Source organism: Colobus angolensis, unplaced genomic scaffold (assembly GCF_000951035.1).
Source record: "Colobus angolensis palliatus isolate OR3802 unplaced genomic scaffold, Cang.pa_1.0 Scaffold306, whole genome shotgun sequence".
NCBI classification, from domain to species: Eukaryota; Metazoa; Chordata; class Mammalia; order Primates; family Cercopithecidae; genus Colobus; species Colobus angolensis.
Window position 1 is genome coordinate 2,999,138 of NW_012116333.1, and position 25,641 is coordinate 3,024,778.

At 46.8% G+C, this 25,641-nt stretch overlaps 1 protein-coding gene across 2 annotated transcripts in view; it reads left to right on the top strand.

The window, feature by feature from the left end:
* Positions 1-25,641, top strand: part of CHAT (choline O-acetyltransferase) — a 57,623-nt gene that overhangs the window by 24,725 nt on the left and 7,257 nt on the right. For both annotated transcript variants that reach the window (XM_011950368.1, XM_011950367.1), the window contains exons 8-13: positions 12,666-12,835; positions 15,943-16,043; positions 16,924-17,052; positions 19,331-19,453; positions 22,527-22,668; positions 22,809-22,871. In XM_011950368.1, the coding sequence (XP_011805758.1) occupies positions 12,666-12,835; positions 15,943-16,043; positions 16,924-17,052; positions 19,331-19,453; positions 22,527-22,668; positions 22,809-22,871 (728 nt within the window). The remainder of the gene's footprint in view (positions 1-12,665; positions 12,836-15,942; positions 16,044-16,923; positions 17,053-19,330; positions 19,454-22,526; positions 22,669-22,808; positions 22,872-25,641) is intronic.

Sequence of the window (25,641 nt, forward strand, 5' to 3'; positions counted from 1 at the left end):
GTCTATATGAAGATAGCAGTCTGCCCTGTGGGCAGGACCAAGGGGATGGGCTGTAAAGCAGATGGCCTGGCACCTGGCACACAGAGGGTGTTGGCTAAGTGGTAGCTCTTATTAGATTTGGGGATCACCCTGGGGATGCTTTGCCCAATGCCCACAAGCCCTCTGGAAAAATCTGGTGAACTTGAACATGAGTATTGTCCTTGTGGTCAGAGGCAGGGGCCCATGGGCCCTCAGGCTGCTTTGCTCTTTGCATGGAATCCTAATCCCTATGAACTCTGCGGTGCATTTTGCTTTTCCTGGGCCGTCCATGGACCACTCTCTGTGTGCACACACACTGGGCTCCTCTATCTTTACCTTCTCCCTGGCCACCATCTCTCTGGCCCTCGTTTTCCATTTTATGTGCAGCACAGTAATGTTTGGGGTACAAGACAGCTAGGAGGAGGGTTTTTTTTTGTTTCCTGCCTTTCTCCCCCACCATCCTTTCTCCCAGTTCTGGAAGCATTACAGCTCTTTATATCCTCTGCCTTTGTGGGAAGAGTGGTTAGAACCCAGAAGAAAGAGCACTTCTTGTTTCTTAAGTTCTTTTTTTTTAATTAAATTATACTTGGCCGGGCATGATGGTTCACGCCTGTAATCCCAGCCCTTTGGGAGGCCGAGGTGGGTGGATCATGAGGTCAGGAGTTCAAGACCAGCCTGGCCAAGATGGTGAAACCCCATCTCTACTAAAAAATACAAAAATTAGCCAGGCGTGGTAGTGGGTGCCTGTAATCCTAGCTACTCAGGAGGCTGAGGCAGGAGAATTGCTTGAACCCAGGAGGCGGAGTTTGCAGTGAGCCGAGATCGTGCCACTGCACTCTAGCCTGGGTGACAGAGTAAGACTCTGCCTCAAAATAAAATAAAATAAAATAAAATAAATTATACTTATTTTGGGATAACTGTAGATTAGCATCCAGTTGTAAGAAGTAATACAGAGATCTCACATATACCCATCTTCCCCCAATGGTAGCATTTTCCAAAACTATAGTACAATATCACAACCAGGATACTGACATTGATACAGTCAAGATATGGAACATTCCATCACCACCAGGATCCTCATGCTGCTCTTTTATAACCACAAGCACCTCACCCCCTTCTTAACTCCTGGGCAACCACAAATCTGTTCTCTATTTCAATAATTTTATTGCTTCCGGAATATTATATACACGAAATCATATAGCATGTATGATGCAGGGACTGGCTTTTCTCAAACAGCATAATTCTCTGGATGGAGATTTATCCAAATTGTTGCATATATCAACAGTTTTCCTTTTTATTGCTGAGTGATATTCCATGGTTGCTAGGTATCACAGTTTCTTTCATGATTTACCTATCAAAGGACATCTGGGTTGTTTCCAGTTTCGAGCTATTAAAAATAAAGCTACTGTGAACATTTGTGTACAGGTTTTTGTGTGAACCTATGTTTTCACTTACTGGAAAAAAATGCCCAGGAATGAAATTTCTAGGTCATACCATAGTTGTATGTTTAGTTTTTTAAGAAACTGCTAAAATGTTTTCCAGAGTGACTGTACCATTTTCCATTCCTGTCAGCAACATATGTATAACTCAGTTTCTATGCATCTTCACCAGCATTTGGTGTTGTCACTATTTTTTATTTTAATCATTTTGATAGGTGTGAAGACAATGTAATCCACCACATTAACAGACTAAAGAAAAAAATAACATGATTAATCAATACAGTAAAAGCATTTGGCAAAATTCAGCATCCATTCATGATAAAATCTCTTAGAGAACTAGGACCAGAAGGGAACTTCCTCGACCTGATACGGAACATCTACAAAAAGCTTATAGCTAACATCTTATTTAAAGGTGAAAGACTGAATTCTTTCCCCCTAAGATCAGGAATAAGGTGAAAGACTGAATGCTTTCCCCCTAAGATCAGGAATGATACAGAACATCTACAAAAAGCTTATAGCTAACATCTTATTTAAAGGTGAAAGACTGAATGCTTTCCCCCAAGATCAGGCATAAGAGGATACCTACTCTTACTACTCTATTTAACACAGTACTGGAGTTCTGGTCAGTGCATTAAGGCAAGAAAAGGGAATAAAAGGGATACTGATCAGAAAGAAAAAAAATAAAATGATCCCTATTTTCATGACATGATTATGTATGTAGAAAATAGTAGCAAATCTACAACCCCAAAAATGCCTAGAATAAATGAATTCAGCAAGGTTGCAATATAAAAGATTAACGTACAAAACTCAGTTATAGTCTTTCACCTTTAAATATGATGTTAGCCATAAGCTTTCTGTAGATGTTCCTTATTAAGTCAAGGAAGTTCCCTTCTGGTACTAGTTCAATAAGAGATTTTATCATGAATGGATGTTGAATTTTGTCAAATGTTTTTACTATATCAGTTAATATAATCATGTTATTTTTTTCTTTAGTCTGTTAATGTGGTGGATTACATTGACTGATTTTCAGATATTGAACCAGCCTTGAATCCCTGAAATGAGCCCCAGTTGGTCATGGTGTATAATTCTTTTCATACATTGCTTAATTCTACTTGCTAATATGTAGTTCAGTATTTTCTGCATCTATATTTGTGAGGGCCACTAGTCTATAGTTGGTTTGGTTTTTTGTTTGTTTGTTGTACTGTATTTATCTTCTTTTGGTATCAGAATACCAGGTTCAGAAAATAAATTGGGAAATGTTCCCTCCTCATAATTATATTTTTTGAAAGAGATTGTATAAATGTGGTATCAATTCTTCCTTAAATGTTTGGTAGAATTCATCAGTGAAATTACTTGGGCCTGGAGATTTCTTTTTGGGGAATTTTAATGTTGCTAATTCAATATCCTTAACTCATTTATGCCTAGTGTTCCATTATTAGAACGCTAAGCTTGTGGGAGTTATTTATATCCCACTGCTTAAGGTCATCACCAAGGTCTGATTTTTCACAAAAAAATTTGCAACCTCCAGCATAAATGGGTTAATAATTATAGGGCTATTCAAATAATCATAATATTCAATGCATTGTGGTAGCTTATACTTTTCAAGGGATTTCATGTAAGTTGTCAGATTTATGTGTATAGAATTGTTCATAGTATCCTCTTATTATACTTTAGATGTCTGCAGGATCTGTAGTGATATCCTGTTTCATTCCTGATATTGGTGGTTGTGTCTTTCTCTCTCTCTCTCTTTTTTTTTTTTTTTGTCACTCTCTCTATAAATTTGATTGGCCTTTTAAAATAACTACCTTTTTTTGTTGATTTTTTTCCTGTTTTCAGTTGTATTGATTTCTGCTCTTTATTATTTCCCTCATCTTGCTTGCTTTGGGTTTTTTTCTGCTCTTCTCTTTCTAGGTTCTTCAGGTAAGAAATTATTGATTTGAGACTTTTCTGATGTAAGCATTTAATGCTATAAATTTTCCTCTCATCAATACTTTAGCTGTATCTCACAAATTTTCATTTGGTGTATTTTAGTTTTCATTCATTTCAGTGTGTTTTTTAAAATTTCCCTTAAAACTCTGATATGGTTTGGCTCTAAATCTCCACCCAAATCTCATCTCGAATTGTAATCCCCACATGTCAAGGCAGGGACCCGGTGAGAGGTGATTGGATCATGGAAGCGGTTTTCCCCATGCTGTTCTCATGACAGTGAGTGAGTTCCCAGGAGATCTGATGGTTTAAAAGTGCTTGGCAGTTCCCTCCTTGTTCTCTGTCTCTCCTGCTGCCATGGAAAAAAGGTCCTTGCTTCCCTTTCTCGTTCTGCCATGATTGTAAGTTTCCTGATGCCTCCCCAGCCGTGAAAAACTGTGAGTAAATTAAACCTTTGTATTCATAAATTACCAGTCTCAGGTAGTTCTTTATAGCAGTGTGAAAACAGACTAATACAGACTCCCTCTTTGACCCGTTAATTGTTTAGAAGCATGTTGTTTAGTTTTCAAATGTTTGGAACTTTTGACGTTATTTTTCTGTTACTGATTTCTACTTTGATTCCACTGTGGTCAGATGACACATTTTGAATGACTTTAATTCTTTTCAATTTGTTGAGGGTTGTTTTATGGCCCTGGATATAGTCTATCTTGGCATATGCTCCATGGGTATTTGAAGAGAATGATTGATGATATTGTTGATTTCTTGTACGTCCTTGCTGAATTTCTGTCTAGTTGTTCTAACAATTGTTGAGAGCAGTGTTACAGTCTCTAAGTACAATTGTGGATTTGTCTATTTCTCCTTTCAGTTCTGTTAGAGTTTGTTTAACATATTTTATAGTATGCTTGGTACAGATGCATTTAGGGTTGCCATGTCTTCTTGGAGGATTTATCCTTTACTTTTATATAATGCCCTTCTATGTCTCTGGTAAATTTTCTTTGCTCAAGTGTACTTAACCTGAAGTTAAGATAACCATTTCTGCTTTCTTTTGATTAATGTTTGCATGCTATATGTTTTTCCTTCCTTTTACTTATAACCAACCTATATCATTATATTTGATGTGCATTTCTTGTAGACAGCATATAGCTGGGGTAATGTTTTATAATATATTCCATCAATCTCTGTCTTCTAATTGGTGTATTTAGAACATTTACACTTTACATAATTATCAATGTGTTAGGGCTTAACTCTGACATTTTAGTTTTTGTTTTCCAATTATTGTTCTCTTTTTCTTGCCTTCCTGGGGGTCACATGAATATTTTTTAGAATTCAATTTTGATTTACCTGTAACATTTTTAGTATTATCTGTTTGTATAGCTTTTTCTAACAGTTTCTATAGGTATTACCTTGTATATACATAACTTATCACAGTCTATTAGTGTTGATATGTTACCAGTTCTAGTGAAGTGTAGAAAGCTTACCACTTTTTATTCTCCTTTGTTTATAATACACTTGTCTTAAATATTATCTCTATATACATTTAGAACCACATCAGGCAATTTTATGATTTTTGCTTCAACACTGAAACATAGTTTAGAAGACTCGAAAGGAGAATGAAAATGAATTTATTTACTCAGATATTTACCCTTTCTATTGTTCTTTCTTTCTTCTTGATGTTCCAGTGTTTCTCTTTTTATCATTTCCTTTCTTTAAAAAAAAACTTTCTTAGGGGCCAGCTGCGGTGACTCACGCCTGTAATCCCAGCACTTTGGGAGGCTGAAGTGGGTGGATCATGAGGTCAGGAGCTCAAGACCAGCCTGGCCAAGTAGAGACAAACCCTGTCTCTACTAATAATACAAAAATTAGCCTGGTGTGGTGGTGGGCACTTGTAATCCCAGCTACTCAGGAGGCTGAGGCAGAGAATTGCTTGAACCTGGGAGGTGGAGGTTGCAGTGAGCCGAGATTGGGCCACTGCACCCTCCAGCTTGGGCGACAGAGAGAGACTCCATCGCAAAAAAACAAAAACAAAAACAAATAAACCTATTTTCTTTAGCCATTCTTTCAGGATATGTCTGCTTGGCATAAATTCTCTTAGTTTTCTTCATATGAAAATGTTTTGATTTCCCCCTCTTCATTTCTGAAGGATATTTTTTCTTATAGAATTCTGGATTGATAGTTCTTTTTTTTTCAGTGCTTACAAAATATTACGGCAAGTCCTTCTGATCTTCATGGTTTCTGATAAGAAAAAAAAAATCTGCTGTTGTCCTAGTTGTTTTCTCCTATAGTATATGTGTGTGTGTGTGTGTGTGTGTATACACATATATGGATGTGTGTGTATATATGTGTGTATATGTATATGTAATACACACACATATATATGTGCGTGTGTGTGTATATATATAATCATTTCTCTCTTGCTGCTTTCAAGATTTTTCCTTCGTCTTTAGTTTTCAAAAGTTTGACTATGATATGTTTTGGTGTATATTTCTTTGAATTAATCGTGTTTGGGGTTAACTTATCTTCCTGAATCTTTAGATGTGTGTCCTTTGCCAAATTTGGGGATGTGTTAGCCATTATTTCTCTGAGTCCTTTCTGCTCTGCCCTTTCTCCTCTCCTGGAAATTTGGTGACATAAACATCATCTCTTGTCTCAAAGGCGCTTACTCTGTTTCTTCTCCCCTAGTCTAATCACTGTTGTTCTGTCTTCAGGTTCACTGATTCTTTTCTCTGCGCCCTAGGTTCTACTGCTGAGTCCATCCACTGTGCTTTTTATATTGGTTATTCTATTATTCAGTCCTAACATTTCTATTTGGTTCTTCTTATATCTTCTATTTTCTTGCTGAGAATTTCTGTTTCTTTGTGGAGATTTCCTTTTTCTTTTATTTTTTTCATTTGTTTCAAATGTGTTAAAATTGCTTGTTGAGGCTTTTTTATGATAACTGCTTTTTATTTATTTTTCTTTTAATCTTCATTTATTTATTTATTTACTTATTTATTTATTTGAGATGGAGTCTCATTCTGTTGCCCAGGCTGGAGTGCAGTGGCGTGCTCAGTGCAGCCTCCACCTCCCATGTTCAAACTGAGATTTTCCTAGTTCTTGGTAGAATGAGTGGTTTTCTGTTGAAACTTGGATATACTGTGTTATGAGACTTGGGATCTAATTTAAGCATGTTTTAGCTGGCTTCCTCTGACACTGGTCCAGCAAGAGAATGGGGGAGGTTATAACCAGGTGGAGGTGGAAGCACAGGCTCCTCACTGGGTCTCTGTTGACACCCTGGGGGAGGGGGCTCCTTATTACTGCAGGGTTGGGGGGTGGGAGTTCAAGCTCCCTACATGGTCTCTATTAAAGCTGTGTGGGGAAAAGGAGGGAGGGCTGGTTATTGCCCAATGGAGATGGAAGTGCCAACTTCCATCTGAGACCGTGCCTTCTCTGATACCCCCAGAAGTTGAGATGCCTCATTACTGACTGGTGATGGTAGACATCTGCGCTCTCCACTTGGCCTTTGCTGGTGAGGGTGCTGGGGGAGGGAGGGATGACACAGTTTTTCTCTATGGTGTTTGGCTGAAGTAGAACGGTTATTACCTAAAAGTTTTATGTCTTGCTGTTCTGATCCTTTGACTAGAGAGAGCAGGCTTTTGTTGATTGCTTGTTTTTAACTATACCCACTTGTGTTTTTACGTTGCTGGGTTCTTCAACTGCAAGTTGGATATTTTAGGTAAAAAACAAAAGAAAACAAACAAAACCCCACAGTGTATTAGTCTGTACAGCTGGCATAACAATACCACAGAGTGGTGGTTTAAACAACAGACATGTATTTCTCACAGTTTTGGAGGCTGGAAGTCCAAGATGAAGGTGTCACAGGGTAGGCATCTACAAACCACCTTCTCACTGTGTCCTCACATGGCCTTCTCTCTGTGTACACATGGTTGGTATCTCTTTCTCTTTTTATGAGGACACCAGTTCTATTAGATTAAGATCTTATTTAACTTTAATTATCTCTGTGAAGGCCCTCCCTCCAAACAGAATTACACTGAGAGCTGAAGCTTCAACATATGACTTTTCAGGGGACAAAATTCAGTCTGTAATACCCAGAGAATCTGCTGCTATGATGTTCCTTGGGTTCTGAGGTCTCTGGCTGGTCTGCCTTCTTCTCTCCATCTTAGAGTCTTCTTACTTTAGTTTGAAATAAAATGTCCAAGTTTTTAGCGGGAAGAATGGGGAAAAGTGTATGTTCCTGGAATCGGAAGACCCTCCATCCAGAGCTCTTGAAAGGGGCCTGATGTAACTCAAGTCAAAGCAGTTCTGTTTTGCAAGAGTAAGAAATAATTCTGTCTGAATTCTCACAGTCTCTGAGGACTGACAGCATAAAGATCACCCCCTAGGCCACAGAGTCGGGAAGAATATGAGATGTGCGATGGCAGATTTACCTCCCAAAAGAAGAACGTACTCCTTCATCTGGGGAGGAAAGACGCTCAGATGGGATTGGGAAAGGTTAAGAAGGTCTAAGCCCCTGAGAAAGAGCCCAGTTCATCCATCTCCTAGACTGTGAGAAGGAGGATGGGCATGGCATAGAAATCTGACTTGTGCTAACTCCTCAGGGAATAGATCACAGCAAGCAAAGGCGAGTGTCCCAGAGAGGGTGGTGTATGTCTGGGGGTACTTCTGCACAGTAGTGCGCATTAAAGAACTGCACCTGAGTCTTGCAGCCCTGCACAGAGGTACCAGGTGCTGTTTTACCTGTGCTCACCAGAGTCTCAGCCTATAAGCTTCCAACCTCTAACGCTAGCCTCAGGGCTCCCCAAGGCCTCCTGGCCTCTGGAATTTCCACACTACCAAAGCTGTCAACTCCCTCCTTGGGCGTGGGTGTCAGAGCGAGCTCCTCCTATTACTCAATCTCCATCTCTCACTGTTAAGCAGGGCTCCCTGAGGAAGATTGATTCACCACTTTAAAGGAGCCTCGATGTGCTCGATGAGGATGCCACAAGACAAATGGCTCCTGCCGTGTGCCTTCAGCCCGCTGTCCCGTGTTTCCATTACATTTGGGCCACAGTCATGGTGGATGAGCTTGGGTGTAGTGTTCATTTTCTGCCTTACACGATAAACTTGTCAGCATTTGACTGATCAGCTACTTATATGCAGGGAGTTCATTTGCAAGGCCACCTGGCTTCCCTCTCTGCTGTCCTGCTCCCATTTCACCCTGTCTAATGAGCCAGGACCTGGTTCCTGTTGGGCAGCGCTGGGCTCCTGGGACCTGCAGAGCATGCACGTGATGGCAAGGCCTCAGTGCTTCCTCACAATCCGCCTCTCCTGCCTGGAGGTGACGAGGGCAGTGATGCCCAGGGAGCCATTCTTTCCTTGCATTGCCCAGTTGAAAAGGAGTGTGCCAGGCCTCCACCCTCCTGCCTCGAGCCTGCATCAAGACCTGCTCCCAGCCACCTGGCTGAGCAGGCATGCTGTGGGCTGCCTCAGGAGCTGCAGTCTGCCCACTCCGCACTGGCTTTGGGGCTATTTTTAAGGAGCCCTTGGTGAAGGCAGCTACCAAGCCAGGGCTCTCAGAGTTCACCTGAGGTATGACCAACAGGGATGAAGTGTGCAGCATTCAAGCTGTCCATGGCCCCGGCTTGGCTGGCCTCCCAAGCTGCCAGGTATCCTAGACTCTGCTCTGACCAGACTGAGCTCTTCCACAATCCTTCAGTACTCCCTGTTGTTGCTGGCTGAAGTCACATGACAGAGCTGGGCATTCATAGTCCTTGTTGATGAACCTGAGCATTGGGGTTGGATGCCTGAGATCAAATCCAGTTCCCTCCACTTAGTGGGTGATTATTATCATCCCTGTTTACAAGAGAAACCTTATAAATGGCCTAAGGTCAAGATATTTGGTTTCTCTGCTCCTGACCAATAAATGAAGCATGACAATGATACCTATCTCATATGCATCAATATGCATGTTTAGATTGATACCTGGCACATAGTAGGTGCTCAACAAAGGTTAACTAATAACATCACATCATTATGTTCTTCCAGCCCCACCTAAATCCTGCATGCCTTCACCCATAAGATGGAGGTCAAGCTGATCACTCACAAGCTCTGCTTACAAGCCCGGGGATCTGTTCCCCAGCCATTCAAACCACTGTCCCATCCCCCACCTACCACCCTGCACTATTATACACCTGGCATGCCTCTCCTTTCTTCTTTGCTGATCTGAACCTGACCCAGACCTGACCAAGGCCTCCCCAGGGCTCTGAAGGCACTGGCTAGCCTAGGAGCCTGCAGGGACCCCTAGCCCAGCCCATAGTGCAGGGCTGAGCACCATGGCCATCTGCAGGGATGCCTAAGGAGGGGAGAAGGGCAGAGCAGGGAGCCTTGCAGAGAGGAAGAAGCCCTACCTTGTCCCAGCCTCACCCTACCCCCACTCCCCCATCAACCCATGAAGCTCAAAGCCTCAAAGTAGTTGGTTTTTGCCCTTCATAATGACATGGGCTTTCCCTTTCCCAATAACCAGCTGGGCACCTCCAGGCCCCCTCTCTGAACTGGGTCCACAGATCCCAACCCTACCTGGGCCAGGCCAAGGGAAGCACACTAAAGTCCATTACCCAGCATGGACTGTGCTTGCCTTGTGCAGAGGGACCAGGCTCCACCCTTGGTGAGTGCTGATATGGGGAAGGGGACCAGACCAGGGGTCCAGAGGCTGCAAGTGCTGACTGTCCAAAGCATGGTGGTCTGGGAATGGCAGTGGGGTCATGTGCTGTGCAGCAGGGAATGGTGGGAAGGGGTTGGGGGGCACCTCTGGGCTCAGGTGCTATATAAGGCCAGCTTCACAAGAGTGCAGGTTCCACATCTGCACTGAGTAAGCTGTGGAGGCCACATGCTCTGTGTGTCAGGAGTCCTCCAGGGCAGGGCTGGCACTGCCAGAGGATGAGGGAGCTCAGGGAGGGCTTTCATCGGCAGAGGAGGAGAAGAAGGGCCTTGTCCTGGGCACAGCCTGCATGATGAGGAGGAGATAGGATGTGCACAGGATCAGGGAGGGGCAGGAGGTTGTCTGTGAGGTCCATGCAGGGATCTGGGGAGGGAAGGAGGTGGCCTTGAGGGACAGCAGAGGTAAGCCATGGAGCCCGGGGTGCCGTGTTTAGAAATTTGGATTCTCCCTTGTGGGCAGTAGCAGTTTTAGGTTCTGAGAGAGTAATGTGGTGACTGCACCCGCTTAAGGAGCTTACAAGAAGGGGAGTTTCCCCAGGGCCTGGGCTGGCTCTTATTTGTGCTTAGATCCTCAGGGCATGGCCAGATCCTTGATGCTGATCAGACTGAGGCAGGGAAGTCCAAGAGGCCATGCAGAGAGTGAGGAGGCATCCTGCCCATATAGGGACCAGGAGGGGTTCTGAAAGCACCGGGTTCCCAAAGCCTCATCCTCGACAGGAAGGAAGAGAGGATATCCCAAGGCTAGGCTGGCTTCCCAGAGTGGAAGGTCTGCTGTGGGAGACATCTTGTTCCCCAGAATTTGTAAAAAGTGAGAGAAAGGGGATGCATGGGGCCTGGAGACTCCTTTCAGACAAAGGCATCTCTGGACACTCCTGGTGAACTTGGAGAATTCACCTGGGCAGAGCAAAGACCAGTGCAGTTAGCTTCTGTGTACCCAGCAGGCATTGAGAAGACCTAGGGGTTGGTCTTAAAGATTGACTTACCACCCTGGGAAGCGGAGCTGTCCATACACCCGAGGAAGGCAAAACGCAGGCGAGAGCTCCCACCATCATATCTGCAATCCAGGCAGCAGGATGGAGGAAGGTGGGAAGCAGGACAAAGAGCACATGCTAGTTATCTTTGAAGAGGTTCCCCGGAAGCTGTTGTGTAGTTTTTTGAGATCTTGCTCGTAGAATTTAGACACCTGGTTACCCCTAGCTGTAAGGGAGGCTGGGAAGTATAGCTCTAGTTGGTTATCCATGTACCAAGCTAAAAACCAGGGGTTCTGCAAGCAAGGAAAGGACATGTAGTGTGCAACTAGGAGTCTCTACCATGTAATGCACCTTTGCCTGCAAATGCCATGCACCCCATCTTCCCACACACAGAGCACTCTCACCCCTACTGCCTCATTCTGTCCCAGCATCCAGCCCCAAGGTCAGGCTCTCCTGGTGATATGCAGTCCTCACCATTGGGTCTTGAAGTGACTCCTTGGAATTTTAAACCAATATGTTAAACTTTGGGTGGATTTTTTAACTTTTGGTGAACTTGAAACCAAGAGGCAGGCTGTGCACTCCCACACCTAGTACCGAGCAGTGGAGAGAACATCATCAGCACAATGGACTCCTGTTTGGAAGAAACGGGAACAAGCAGTGGGAGCAGGCCTGGCCCCAACAGGTCCTGCCAGGTGGGCTTGGTGAACCTCCCTCTGCCCCGTGGAGGAAGCTGCCAGGGAGGGCAGCTTCTGGTGCTCTCTGGGAGGAATGTGTGTGTCCTTGGTGAAGTCACGTCCTCTGTGCCTGACTCCCGCTCCTGAAGAGCCATCCTTGTCTGTACTCTTCCAGTGCCACCAGGGAGGGGTATTCCCTTTTGAAATCTGCTTCCTGTAGGAGAATGTCTAGAGGAGCCTGGGAATTGGTACAGGCTAACACAAAAGCCAGCTGTGGGCCAGGCTTGGAGCTCCTTTGGATCCATTAGTCCAACACTGTTCCTATGAGCTCATCCACATGCAGGTTGGGAGCAGCCTGGCCCTTCTGTCTGCAGCTCTGCCTCTGAACCAACCGCTTGAGGGCAGGGAGGTGAGCAATACACTTCCTTCAGGTTTTAATGTGAAATTGCCTAATTTTAAAATTGCAACAACAATTTTGAAATTGCAGTTTAGATGTCTGAAAGTCATAGTTCAGCACAAACAAGCATGCCTACACACAGATGTGGCTCACAGGAGCCCGAGTGGAGGGTGCTGTTGGGTGGGAGATTAGGGGCCCCTCCACTGATGTGGGCTGACTTGAGGGTCTAAGCATCCCACTTCATCTTGGCATGCAGGACCAATAGCCCACACATCTGGGGGAGAGCTGGTCACAGCTGGAGGGCAGGGTTCCTGCAGGGACCATGCGAATAAGCTGGGATCCTGGGGTAGGACAGAGGCTCAGGACACTCTGGCTGACTTCACTGCCCACCCACAGTGGGGCAGGGTTGGGGGGTCAGGGCCACTCAAGACCTGGGTCTTGGTGTGATCCCAGAAGTTGGGGCTGCCCTGTCCTGTGTGGGGCTCTGAGGGGGGAAGCCTGGCCTGGAGTGGGACAGGTGCTAGGGCTGTGCCTGCCTCCCCTGCAGACTCCACCAACCGGGACTCGCTGGACATGATTGAGCGCTGCATCTGCCTTGTGTGTCTGGATGCGCCAGAAGGCGTGGAGCTCAGCGACACCCACAGGGCACTTCAGCTCCTTCACGGCGGAGGGTACAGCAAGAACGGGGCCAATCGCTGGTACGACAAGTCCTTGCAGGTAAGCCGTCCAGGTGGCCCTGCAAGAGCACAGCCATGCCCCCAGCAAGAGAGTGAGCAGGCAAGAGGGCACAGCCCGGTGCCCTGGCCCGCATGTGCTTGCATCTATCTGGCAGGCACACTCACTGGCTTCTGCTGCCTGAGAGGCTGGGTCTGAAGGGTCAGGATTGCTGGAGGGGTCTGAGATGTGCTGTTGATGTCAATCTCTGGACCAGCCAGAACTCTTCTCAGGAACCAGTGGCTGAACCCAACTCAAACTCCCTAACTTTCCTGCTGCCTGTGCCAGGAAGGTCTGGGCCACACCTGAGGCCCATTTCCCATCACCCATCACACCTGTGAGGTGGAGGCATGCCAGGAGTAGGAGAGTACAACAGCCCCACTGAACAAATCCGTAATGCATTCTGAAAGAATAATTTCTGATGCCCAGAGCTGTCAGCTTTTTGGATGTCCACCCCCATGGCCTGGCGATTTCAACATACCTCCTTTAATCCCTGAGAAGTAGAACAGCCCAGCATCTCCATGGAAGAAAGATCATAAGATGAGATAAAATAACTCATATATGTTCATTTACATGACGTCAGCCTAGAAGCAAGAAATTTATTTTGGCCTAGAGAAAAATACCCATGCAGACGGGATGAAGTCAAAGTCAAATCATTCATTCCCATTCTGCCATCTTCCTTTTATTCCCCCAACATGCCAATCCTGAACCTAGTCTTGTTTATTTTAAAGTCACTACACTTTTATACTATGTGCCATATAGTATAAAACAGCAGGCAAAAACAAAACATCTCTCTACTTTGGGTTAGCAAAGCTCACATTGATAAGCATATCTAGACAACATCTCGTTTTCCTTTCTCTCTGTCCCTACATTCTGCAGGTTTTCCTTTTTATTGGTTTGCATACTGGTTCCGTTATTTCTGATACGCTCTCCGGCTGCTGGGCCAGCTGTTTTAGCCTCCACAGTGGTGCTAATGGCTTATCATCTTTCACAGAGCAGCTGTGGGGGTGAACCGATATAATACATGCACAGAATCTGGAGCTCAGCCTTGGTAGCAGTTTTTAAAAGACACTGCTTTCCTTCCTTCTTTCCTTCCTTCCTTTTAGTGACAGGCACAGATAAGTACTAATGGGGTGGGCACAGCCCTCCCCACCGCCTCTCATGGGTTAGTCTATGCTGACCTCCAGGTTCTTTTTGTCAGCAGGACAGATTATCAAGCAAGCCGGAGAAGCCAGCAGGGCTGCATGGACCCGAATTCAAGATGATGGAGAGCTGGTCTCAGGACAGCAAGGCAGAGGACACTGGGGGTGGGAGGGGAGGGTCTGCAAGGGGTGAGTTTGGGGAGAAGCTCTGGAAGTGAGTTTCTTTGTAGAATGGGAGTAAAGATCCAGGCATCTGGTACACAAGGCAAGAGATTGGGAGGAGACCAGGAGAGAGGCAGCTCGGGACATGTGGAATGGTATGGTGCCCTGGTAGAGACTTTAGTAAAACTCCAAAGGTTGCTTGTTTTGTTCATTTAGGGATAAAGAATGAGTATCTCTTGGGTGTGATGGGCTACTAGGCAGCCTGCTTTATTTGCATTACACTTTAAATAAAATGAAAAAAAAAAAAAGAAAGAAACGTGACAGAACATAAAACTTAAAAATAAATTTCTAAAACTTAAAAATCCTAAATTTTCTGTTAGATGTTTAAAATATTTCCTGATATAAGTTTTCTATTGTAAAATTTAATTATAAAACTATGAAACTAAATTATCTACATAGGTAAACAAGTCAAAATGAGTGTGTGCTGTTGGAAGAGAGAGACAATTAACTTCCTCATTATAAAAAAAATAATAATGACAAGAAGTCACATTCTCTGCATTTAATCCTTCATCTTGCTGCTTCTCCCTATGGAAAGGAAGCCACAGGACTTCTAGAGGAGAGTATTTTGATAAAGACAGCAAAAGCTCTGGATATTTTAACTTTTATCATGGACATTTTCAAGCATATTCAAAAGCAGCATGTACATATTGCCAACCTTGGTTCATTTGTTTCCTCCAGATTATTTATTATTTATTTACTGCTGAATCACGTTAAAGCAAATAATTTCACCTACCAATACTTAAAAATAAAGCTCTCACAGATAACGATGCTTAAAAAAAAAAAAAAACAAAAAAGAACCAAATTTTGTCCTTCTCATTATTTTCTCCCACTATTTTTGTGTACTAGGTATGTTCCTTTCTCAAGTCAGCTAAATAGAGTCTTTGTAAAGTCACAAAAAAAAAGTCGTAAGTAATCTCTACAGCTCCTATGGATCCTTCATACACCTCCTCTCCAATCCACTTCTCAATCCATGAGCTGGGCCTTACTGGGTCTGTTTTCAAGGACAGTAAACCGAAGTCCAGAGAGTTGAAGTGTCTCATTTAGGCTCTCATGGCTGCAAAACTTCATGTGGGTCTCTGACTCAAAGCCCAGGCGGCAACTCGTGGAGCATCTTCCATATCTCTTTCCTTCACTTCATCTTTCCTTCACTTCTTCATCCTTTCTTTGCACCTTCTTTACTTCCTCATCCTTCCTTCACTACTGTCAAGGGATATTTTATTTCTCCCTAGGAATCTGCTTACCATCCAAAACAGACTGTTAATTTTCATTGTCACTCATTCCACACAATTATTGACCACATACGATGGGGTGGACACTGGTGTAGATCCTGGGAACAAAATCAATGGAGGTCAAAACAAACAGGGTCCATCAGACAAATAGTCACATAAAGCACTGCAGGATGGTGCCTGTGATGCGAGCTATGACGGGAAACAGGGCTGAAGGGCCTTGCCCATCCCCCAAGGGCAGCTGCGCAGATGTGGGATGAGCTCAGTCAGGGAACTTGGGGCTCCACCTTCACTGCCCAGAGCCTTTATGGGAAAGAGGTCGTGAGTGCAGAGCAGTCTTGGATTCTCATATTCTCAGGCCACTGCAATCATGTGCAGTGTTCTCTTCAGGAAATAATGTGCTCTGGTGTCCCTGGAGGAGAGGAGCCCTGAGAAGCCAGTGGCCTGACTTGGGGCCCAGGGGCTGCCTTGCAATGCTGACTCTCTCCCATGGTCGCCCACTCCCTGTTTCTTGTTGCAGTTTGTGGTGGGCCGAGACGGCACCTGTGGTGTGGTGTGTGAACACTCCCCATTCGATGGCATCGTCCTGGTGCAGTGCACTGAGCATCTGCTCAAGCACATGTGAGTCTGGAGCCCAGGGATGCCATGCTGGGCCGAAAAAAATGTGGGTGGTCGCTGGGGGCTGTGTCAGTCTGGAAAGTGTCTTAGCAAAAGATGAATTTGAAAAAAATTGTGTACTACACACACACACACACACACACACACACACACACAATGAATTTGAAACCCAGCTTTGAATGAGACATCATGTACTTCATGGGCCATGGATAGGAGGCAGGAGATTTACGGCAGTCAAGGAGAAGTGTGGCAAGGAATTCTCAGGAACCTCTGCGTTGAGAGAGGGGAAGCCTACATCGACACCTATTGCTTATCCTGAGTCAGGGCCAGGCCCACAGCTGTCCCAGCACACAGGGAGTTCTCTGAGCCTCACTGTTTCCAAATCCCAAGGCTGGGTCCCTCCTTAGCTTCCCAGCAGGGCTCCTCTGTGCCGTAAACACACGGTGTTCCTTACTCCATTCCCAATTTTACCCATTCTCTCCTAGAATCTTCTCCCTGCATCCAAGTCTTCCATTTCTTCCACGAAACTCTAGGGTCACTGAAATCTAAACCAAGCCTAGTAGGCACAAACCTTGTAGAAGAGAACAACACAGCTTGCTCTTAAATTTCTCTCCAAGTCTTCTGGTCTAATAGGAAAACAATGAAGAGAAATAAGGGGTTTTGGAGTCAGGTGAAACTGGATGGAACCCCGGCCCTGCCACTTAATGATTTTGGTGGAGGCCTCAGTTTATTCATCTGCACAGTGGTTCAGGGGCAGCTCGTATCCCCTGAAACTCCGTGGCCACAAACACTGACATCTAAGAGGATTGCAGAGAGCAAAGAAGCGATGCTTCTCACAGCTCTCTGGCCGCAGAGCCTCAGGAGGTTGCCTCTGTGCCCGCAGGACACAGAGCAGCAGGAAGTTGATCCGAGCAGACTCTGTCAGCGAGCTCCCCGCCCCCCGGAGGCTGCGGTGGAAATGTTCCCCGGAAATTCAAGGCCACTTAGCCTCCTCGGCAGAAAACCTTCAACGGTAAGGACAACCGAAGTCTCCTTCGAGGGGTCACCTAGGGACCACCCTGCCCATGCCCACTTGCTCCCAAGGCTCCCTGGAAGTTTCCAAAGACCCCGGCTCCTCTGCCTCCCCTTGGGCTCCACCTCTTCCCCATCCTTCATGGAAATGTAGTCAAACTAAAGGAGAGATAAAACTCTGGGGAAATAACCTTGCTGAAATATCCATCATTTCCATAAAATGCAAACGCAGGGCTATTTTTTTTTTTTTTTTTTTTTCAGTTTCACCTGACTGAGCAGAGTCAAGGCCGGGAGATCATCCCCTGTTTTCGGGGGAGTAAAAAACAACTGGTTTGAATAGGTCATTTGAATTCAAGCTATTTCAATTTGCTTGAATTTACACTGCAACTTGGCAAGGCAGTCTTTTTCCCCAAGGGGAGGGGGCCATTCAGGCCCTAACGGGACCCAGGGAGGAAGGCCTGGGGCAGCAGGGAGCAGTGGTGGCAGCCGCATCCTGGCAACCATGTCCGCACTGTAGCTGTTGATTCTCCCATTCAGTAAGCAAACATCAATGCATTCATTCACTGGTTTGCTCATTCATTCATCAAACATATGCAGAGCTCTAGTGTGCACCAGGCCTGTGGTAAGTCTCTGAGAACACAGAAAGTTAAGTACCATGGGACCTGCACTTCATATTGGAGTGGAATAAGTAGAATCCCAGGCCAAAACGTGTGATACAGTAAGATTAATGCCAAAAGAAGAAACAGCCATGCTGACCTGAACCCACAAAAATATAGAAGCTGAACTCTGTCAGGACTGTGAGGGAGGGCCTTGCAGAGATGGGCCTTGAAGGATGGATAGGAGTTCATGGTGCAAGCAGATGGGGAAGAGGCAGAAAGGCAGCTTCTTCAAGCTTGTACAGGTTCATAATGATGAAGGCTGGTTTGGAGACCAGCAAGTGAGAGAATGGCCAGAGCTGGGCCACAAAAAGGCAGTTGGGCCGCACTGTGACGAGTGTCACTGTCCTTCTGTTATGGGCCTAGAGCCTGCCCTGCCAATGGTAAGGAGCCGCTGGAGAGTTCTGTGCAGAGGGTATGGGGACGCCCCCAAGGAGGCTGTGGGAAGGGCACATGTGAGCAGGACAGAGTGTGACCAGGCTGGGAAGCTGAAGAGTGGGAAGGACCTCTCCACTGGGAGCTGCCGGAGAGGGCGCCTGGCTTCGGTGGGCATGGAGGGGCCTCAGGTGTTCTATAAAGTGGTGCTCACATTTCAGCTTTGCAGGGGTTTTCTGGAGCTAAGTCAGGGGCCAGGGCAGTGAGCTGGTGGGCTGCTGAGTCCTCAGTGGGTGAAGGAGTCCACTCACTTCCAGGGACCTGAGCAGACCCCACGTTCCCCAAAGCCCCCAGCTCCACCCTCCAGAGGCTGAAGAGAGCCAGGAGAGGCCCATGCATGGGGAAGCAGGAGGTTTCTCCCTGGGGGTCCTGAGGGGCCCATACAAGGGGGGCCCATACAAGGGAGTGAGGCCCAAGTGGGCACAGCTTGGGGGAGAGGTTTCCAGGTGGCCGTGGTGATAGTGAGCTCAGTCTGTCCCAGGAGTCTGTCAACAGGTGGGTCTAAGGGGTGAGTACTCGTGGGAACTGGGTCTCCTCCAAGTTCCCCTGTGTTCCCAGCACCCGGCCCCACCAAGAGCTGATCTGCTGTGAGCAGGAGGAATACTTCAAGGAGAGGCAGGCAGGGAGCATGGAGTCCTGACGGAAGCTGTGCATGTGGGCTCGGGTGCCCACTCAGGCTATGTGCTCTCCAGTGGGGAGGCGCATAGACCTTGCCAGACACTGCTCCAGTGGGCAGTCAGTCCGGACCCCAGACTCCTGATGGAGGAGCAGCTTATTCAATATGGGTGCCAGCCAGTGCTCAAGAGTCTCAGTGCAGACTTGGAAAATGTTCCTGTTACTCTGACAGTGAATTACAAAATCCTGGGCATGTCACCTGTGACATAGTGAGTCCCCGCCTCACTAACACAGCCAGGCCCACCTCCCCACCCACTCTCCAGAGTAGAGTCGACACCCTGCTCAGCTGAGCTCACCTTGGGTCATAGTAGTCCTGGCATGGTGTGTCTTCTGACACTTTCATAGGTCAAGGTATGTCTCTGACACTTCAGTGCATTCCTGGAGGGCAGGGACTAAGTCCTCACCTTCCAGAATGCTAGGACACAGACCAGGCTCAAGAAGCCCAGGGAAGCCCCATGGTGCATGCATACTGTTTTGCATGCAATGAAAACGTCTTTTCTTTTCCTTTCTCAGAATAGTAAAGAACCTTGACTTCATTGTCTATAAGTTTGACAACTACGGGAAAACATTCATTAAGAAGCAGAAATGCAGCCCCGATGCCTTCATCCAGGTGGCTCTCCAGCTGGCCTTCTACAGGTGAGTGAAGGAGGAGTGAGTCTGTACCCGGGAGGGCTGACGAACACGGTGCTGTAGGATCTAGGGTCTAGAAGCATCCTGGAGGGAGGAACAGCCTTCTGTGAGTCTGGAAGACTGGAGTGACCGAGGCTGCCTGAAGGAGGAGCAGACTGAACTGGGTTACAAATCCAACCTCAGAACGAGAAGGATGTGCCATCAGGGAACTGCCTGGGTGATGGCACAGGGAAACGGAGCTCCAGAGGGCTGGACTGTAGAGCTGAGAAGAGCCAGGAAGGGATACAGACCATGGTTGGAGTCAAGGGGCTACCCTCCATCCCAACTTCCCCCACCTCACCCAAGCTCTATTGCTGCAACCTGCTCCTCCCCAGTCTTCCCAGTCTTGCTAAGGAAATGGAACCAGCAGCTCCCCAGCTGATCAAGACAAAGATTTTGGACTCATCCTTGATTCCGTCCTTTCTCGTATCCCCACACACTGCCATATCCGTTCTCCTCCAAATGTCTCTCACCTACCCTCCACCTCCACTGCTATCAGCCCCTCCCAGGCCGCCATCAGCTCATGTTTAGCCAATAGCAGCACTTCCCTAAGGTCACTGCTTCCACCATTACCCCTGGTAATACTGTCTTCATGAAGAGTGAACTTTGAAATATGCAAATTAGACTTGATTACTTTCCACATGAAACTTCCCAGTGCCTTCACACCAGGCTTAGAACAAAAGCCTGAACAAAAGTGCCCCCTGTGGACTGGCCTCACCTGAGGCCCTCCCACACCCCCAGCTCTTTCCTGCCTCCTGACCTTTGCCCTGGCTGTACCTCTGCCACCCACGGAAGGTGTGCGTGTGGGCTCAGAGTCACCACCCTCTACACGCACCAGCCCTTTCCAGCCCAGGGTCCATCCCTCGAAGCCTTTCCCCACCCCCTTATCTAATGCAGCCCCCTCTGGCCCCCTTGCCACCCATTCTCTATCATACCACATTGATTTTTTTTTTCTTTCAGGCAATTGTTACTCATGTGAATTATCTTGTTTGCAGATTTGCTGGCTTTGTTTTCTAGACTGTCCCCGCAACCCTGACACTTTGGGCATCTCGCATGCCTCTGAGTCCCTCGCACCCACACCATACCTGGCACAGAGTAGGTGCCAGAGACTGAATCACAGATGGGAGGTTTGGCCAGGAGTGGTTCGGCCAGGTCTGGGATTTAGACCTGGTGACCCAGGTAGCTGTGTGTCAGTGAAGGGGTGAAGAGTAGGGAAATCAGGAGTGAAGGCAGGGAGAGAGGTGAATTAGCCTTACAGGAGGCGAAGAAACCAAAATTCGAAATAGATCTTCCTGGAGATGGGGCCAGCTCCTGACAGTTCCAGGGCTCCAGAAGCAGCAGCTCATCAATGACTGCTATGAACGGTAAAGCTCTGCCCTCAAACCTGCTTTCAGTTTGCAACTTCCATGAAAGGCATAAAGTGACCCTGCAGTAAAGCTAGGGCGAGGCATTCTCACTAACAAGCAGGCAGCACCCGTGTGGACACAGCAGCCCAGTGTCCCCCTGCGGGGCTGTAATTCTCAAGGAAGTGAGTGCAGTTGCTTTGAGTGTCTGTCCTGTCTGGACACCTTGGGGAAGGCCAATGTCATCCCATATGAGGACTGGGCTTGCCGCTGAGACTTGAAGAGGTAGAAACCTCACCAGCACTGAGATGCTGCAGGACCTACCTGGCATTTGGAATGGTGGTCAGTGCCTTCTGATACTCAGAGGGCATGGGGCTGAGACAGACCATAAGGTCAGCATCCTGCCGGAGCCTCGACTGGGGATGCCACCAAGACCAGCTGCTCAGGACCTCTCTACTGTGAGCACTTCCAAGTTTCAGATCCAGAGCTGAGGGGGCCAGTGCAGCCTGCACAGTGCACCCCTCCTCCACCTGCCTGTTGGCTGTGCTATCACTGGACGAGGCCGGGAATGGATATAGCCAGAGGCTCCTGGGTTCATCGAATGCCCAAAGAGGATCTGCTTCCCATGAGCAGCGTTCTTCATGCTCTAAGCTGTAATAATCACAATTGTTTTTATCTGCCCCTAGATTCAGCAGAAACCCAGAAGCTGCCTGAATTGGGGGTGGTCAATGACTGGCCAGTGATGGCTTTTGCCTCCAGGGACCAGGACAGGAGCTCCTTGCCAGAGTCTTGGGGAAATATGTCAGAGTGTACAGGAAGGTCATTCCCTTGCTCACCAAACAAGACAGTATCACACACCCTGCAGAACTGGACACGGCCTTCCCAAACCTCAAGGAGCCCAGCCAGTGAGGGAGAGACATGTCCTGAGAGGGCTGAGATGTGGGGCCATGACTTGCTGGGTGACACTGGGCTGTCACTGCTTCTCTCCAAGCTCTGTGTCTTTTTTCTTCCCCCACTCCCAACACCAAGGAACTTACTGAGTGGTGAGAAAGGAAGTGTGCCCGCCAGGGGTGCAAGCCCAGGGACACTGGCCCAGTTCCCATGAATAAGGAAAGAGGGGTCCCCTGGCTGGTGGGGAAGTGGCCACTGCTGCTTGGGTCATAGTCGTCAGGGAGGTGAGGCACAGCCATGGTGCTCATGGGTCTGTCAGAAGCCCAGCCACCCCTGGAAGGCCTGGACAGCCATTTACGCTCACCAGCACTAAGGCCCCTCCCCACCTCCCTCCAGAGGTCATGCTTGAATCAGTTTAAATAAAACAGGATTCCCTCATGGGTGGGAATGATTAACTACACAATTATTCCATTCTGTGCTATTCCTCAAACACTCAGGTCTCACAGTAAACTCTAGGTTTTCCACCAGGTGGGGAATTATTTTTGAAGCGCTACCCATCACTTCTTTATTTTATATCAGTGCAGCATCCCCGGGTGTATACAAGCAAACGTGGCTCTCCATGTGGAAGACTCCCCAGCGTCGTCTTTGGGAATTCCCTCTAGAATTCTATTAATATTAAAATGAAATATTCTGCCAAGTCAAGTCAGGGCTGTGAAAATAAAGCTTGCTGAGGCGGTTTTTCTTTCCAAGTTTATGATTTCCCAAGAATAAATTACCACGTGCCATTCATCCTTCATCCCACGCAGGCTCCACCGAAGACTGGTGCCCACTTACGAGAGTGCGTCCATCCGCCGATTCCAGGAGGGACGCGTGGACAACATCAGATCAGCCACTCCAGAGGCACTGGCTTTTGTGAGAGCCATGACTGATCACAAGGCTGCTGTGCTGGTAAGTCCTGCCCCATCCCATGGCCACAGGAAACCAGTGAGGCCGCTGTGGGTTGCCCTGGGCTCAGCCCTCTGACCACCAGACGCTTTGGCTCCGAGCAGCCTTTTAAACCCCATGCTGCCTCTGTGTTCTGTTGACAGGTTTCTGAGAAGCTTCTGCTCCTGAAGGATGCCATCCGTGCCCAGACTGCATACACAGTCATGGTGAGTGACGTCGCACCACCTCACAACACTGCACTTGAGCTGTGCCTGGGGCCTGCCAGAATGGGCACCATGGCATGAGACCCTGTGTGAGGGCCCAGCCACCTGTTACTCAGGGACTTGGCAAGGCCACTTCACCACCCAGTCTCTTGTTTCTTCGTTTTAGAACCTAAGTAACATAGCATTTCTGCTTTTGACGTGGATTTTACAAGAATACAATGAGTTACCACTTTTCAAACCCTTTGAAACAACCATAATGATAATAATAGCACCTAATATGTATAGCATCTTGCAGTTTATACAAGAGGAGTCAACTGTGAGGGGAAGGGGTTCAAGCCTGGCAGGCGGTGGGGGTCACATACCTTCCCCAATCGCAGGCAAGGCAGTATCTGTTCCCACCCAGGGCTGCTTTTGCCTCTTATTCTCTGTATGTTCATTTATACTACCTGCGAATAAAAAGTCTTTGCTGAAAATTAATAGGGAAATCAAACTTGCAAGGGAAATGTTTCCCTAGTTTAGAGAAATAATTTATTTTCCGGTACTGCAAAGCTATTGTTTGCAATAGCAAAATAGAGAATAAGCAGCGACTTGGACTACTCATTAATACCTCATTGCAAGTCATTCTAATACAGTCCTTGAATGATCATATAATCTATGAGAAGGAGCTGAACAAATTTCACTCTAGATACTTGAAAACAAAAACAATGCATTTCTGAATTTTAGAACCAGCCAACGTAGACTTCTCTCTAATTCAGTTGCTAGAACCCTAATTCATCTAAATACTTAAGTGTTTGTTCTATTTGGGGAAAATGTAGCACCCACTCATGTATTCAGTGGGTGCTTTTTTTTTTTTTTTTTTTTGGTCTTCATGCTTTATGCCAGGCAAGGTGCTGGGTGCTAGGAAACAAAATATGAAGTCCATAAGCCCTGTCCTTAGGGAGGTTACCGTGTAGTTGGGAGAAGAGGCCCTTCAACGTGAGTACCGATCCCATGTGCAAAGAGCCCTCAGAAAGTAGCAGGGGACATGGAAGAGCCAACTGTTTCCTCTGCTTGCTTGGGAAAGCCAGGAAGAATTCCCAGGGGAAGTGGTGCTTCATGTGAGCCACAAAGGATGAAGAGAGGCTTGTCAGGCAGACACAGAAGGGAAAGATGGCTCAAGAAGGGCACCATGTGCAAAGGCTGAGAGCCTTAAGAGAGTAAGACCCATTTGAGGAAAAGCAGAGCACAGCTTGCAAAGGACAGTGGAGCAGGGGAGATGTTGGATTTCCCTGTTACAAAGTGTGTTATGGTGACTGGGTGGAAGAAGGACTGGTTGGAATTGGGGGTGGGAATGTTTGCTGAGAGGCAGAGTTGCTGGTTAAGAACCTTTCTAATATGGAGGGAGAGCTGGTGTTTGGACTGGAGTAGGACAGGGGCAGGGTGAAGGGGAAGATGTAAACTCCTCCTCTTGGTGGAAGAAACTCCTCCTGCATGGTGGACTGCACACAGGGTTACTGTCACTCTCTCAGAAACCCTCCAAAAACAACAGCAAGGGATTTTTGAAAGCCATAAATACACCAGGGCAAAGAGAACTGGAAAGGAGTGGCAGCAACGTTTTAGAGCTGGAAAGTGGAACACATGGCGACTGACTCAGCAAACAGTGAGAGAAGCTTGGGAGACTGGGTAATTTATGAAGAACAGATAATTATTTTTTATTGTTGTGGAAGTTGGACGTCCAAGATCAAGGTGCCAGAAGGTTTAGTGTCTGGCAAAGCCTGCCCTGTGCTTCCAAGATGGCGCCATGTTTGCTGCATTCTCCTGAGGGGTCAAGCACTGTGTCCTCACATAGTGGAAGGTGGAAAGGCCAAGGGCTGAACACTGTGTGCAGCCTCTTGTATGAGGGCCTTAAACCTGTTCATGATCTAATCACCTCCTGACGGTCCCACCTCCTAATCCTATCATACCATTAAGCTTTAACACATGAAGTTTGGACAGGACCCAAACATCCAAACCATAGCAGTTGATGATCTATATAAAAAGCAGTTAGACCCTCAGTTCCTCTCTACCACCCCAGGCAGCCAGGCTACTAGCCCCTCTCCCCAGTGGTGAGCTAGAAGTTCATTCTCTGGAGAGGCTGAAGCAGAAGGACTCTAGACTTCAGGACACTAGGCACGGCTGAGGGAGGGAATACTGTATGGAAATTAATTGGTTAATTAAAGTCTTCTTACTTACTACTAAGCCCTCCAGCCACTCAGCTCCATACACACTGGGAACTAGCTTGGTAACCACCCCTCACCAAGCAGGAGATTAGAAGATTTCTCTGTGGTAAAATTGACCAGGCCAAGAGAGAACACTCATAGAAACTGATGGTTGGGGCCCACAGTGAAAGAGCCTAGTCAGCAGACGAGGTAGTGGTTTGCCAAGAGGCAGAGCTGCTAGTTAAGAACCATTCTAATATTGAAGAAGAGCTACTGTAAGGACAGTGCAGCCCTCAGGTTAACAAATACATTATCACACATAAATCTTCTAATCATATTTTCAGTGCTTTATCCTTAAATACAAATAGCCATGGATCCTCAGACATTGAGGAGACATAAAAGAGTAAAACCAACACCAACAAACATTTTTGCTAATTAAAAAATATCTTTTTGGCCGGGCGCGGTGGCTCAAGCCTGTAATCCCAGCACTTTGGGAGGCTGAGACGGGCGGATCATGAGGTCAGGAGATCAAGACCATCCTGGCTAACTCGGTGAAACCCTGTCTGTACTAAAAATACAAAACACTAGCCGAGCGA